The 1,537-nt window shown below is 39.3% G+C and overlaps 1 protein-coding gene across 1 annotated transcript; it reads left to right on the top strand.

The window, feature by feature from the left end:
• The first annotated feature begins 662 nt into the window (after window positions 1–662).
• Window positions 663–1,328, top strand: LOC122647194. Its single transcript, XM_043840652.1, has one exon. It carries the CDS (start codon window positions 663–665, stop codon window positions 1,326–1,328), a length of 666 nt encoding a protein of 221 aa, XP_043696587.1.
• Window positions 1,329–1,537: the final 209 nt, after the last annotated feature.

Here is a 1,537-nt window from a genome sequence, read left to right as displayed (position 1 = left end):
AGATCAATGCATTGGGATCCGTGTCATAGGCTTCCAGGACATGCCGTACACTACTACTGATGTCCAGAGGGTCTGTATCGACAGAGGTTGTAGTTCTACTTCATTCTTGAGGTAGTTTTTCATTCAAGTTCCCCTTTTATCATTTAGTCTTGTTGGGGAGTGAGATTCATGTAATTTTGAGTGTTGGGAATTTGGGTTGATCATATAAACTCACTGTTAGTATTTAAAGCCTACTGTACTGATACAGTTAGGTGTGTGAGAGTATTTCCTGTGGTTCCTAAGTCATATGGAACTGTGTTGAACCTGTGTAATAAGGTTTTTAATAGAAGTGTGCTGAGCAAAGCACCAAACCCGTGAGGGGTATTGCTCCGTGGACGTAGGCCATTATGCCGAATCACGTATATGCTTGTGTTATAGTTTGATATTTTATTTTGAAGTGGTTATTTACAAAGTGGGTGTGGTTCACTGGTAGACCAACCTACTTTGTAGTGATTGGTGCATGACCATACGATTTTGTGTTGGTTGTTATAATCTGAGTTTGCGGAAAACTTTAATAAGCACAGATTCACCCCCCTCTCTGTGCCGAGTGGCATTCAACAATTGGTGTCAGAGCTAGACTCAACATTAGTCAAATCGACAGTTGAGAGATCTCTCTGGGAATAATGACACACAATAAAGTCTCAGGTTATGGAAGGGCACCACACTTTGATGGTACTGAGTATGTTTTCTGGAAGAATAGAATGGAGACCTATTTGGGGTCTTTGGGATATGGTGTTCTCAGATTGATATGTACCAAGTTCGAGATGCCAGATACAGAACCGACCGATGAGACAGAAATTAAGAAGTTTGAAAACAACCTGAAGGCAATGAATGCACTTAAGAGTGCACTGACAAACACGAAGCTTGCAAAGGTCATGGATTGCAAGACAACCAAGCAACTGTGGGACAGGCTTAAGGGTGTGCATGAAGGTGATCAGAGGGTCAAAAAGTTCAAGCTTCAAGTTCACAAGGTAAATTTTGAAGGATTGAAAATGAATAAAAGTGAAGATATTGAAGCATATATGGTTAGAGCCAATGAAGTTGTAAATGCTATCAGAAGTGTAGGTCATATATTAAGTGGCTCAAAGATTTGTCAGAAGATACTCAGATCACTTCTTCCCAAATATGACTCCAAGGTTTCAGTTATTGAAGATCATGATGATATAGACAACTTGGCATTAGATGTTTTACAAGAAAATTTGAAGGCTTATGAGATGAGAACTGGGAAAGGAAAAGGCAAAGCTGAAGATAAAGAACTTGCTTTTCAAGTAATGAAGAATGAGAATTGAGGAAAATTCTAATATTGAGTTGGATAGTGATGATGAGGCTGAAGCAAACTTTGTTAGAAAGCTCACCAGAGGAAAAGGTAAGTATCAAGGTAAGCTTCCATTCAAGTGCTTCAGATGTGGTGATATTGGTCACTATGCTGCCTCGTGTCCTCAAAAGAAGAAATTCCGAGGCAATGATGATGAAGACAACAACAACAATAAAGAAAAAT

This window comes from Telopea speciosissima, unplaced genomic scaffold, assembly GCF_018873765.1.
Source record: "Telopea speciosissima isolate NSW1024214 ecotype Mountain lineage unplaced genomic scaffold, Tspe_v1 Tspe_v1.0013, whole genome shotgun sequence".
Classification (NCBI taxonomy): Eukaryota; Viridiplantae; Streptophyta; class Magnoliopsida; order Proteales; family Proteaceae; genus Telopea; species Telopea speciosissima.
The sequence above is the reverse complement of the archived record's forward strand: the minus strand, read 5'-3'. Positions and strand labels throughout refer to the sequence as shown.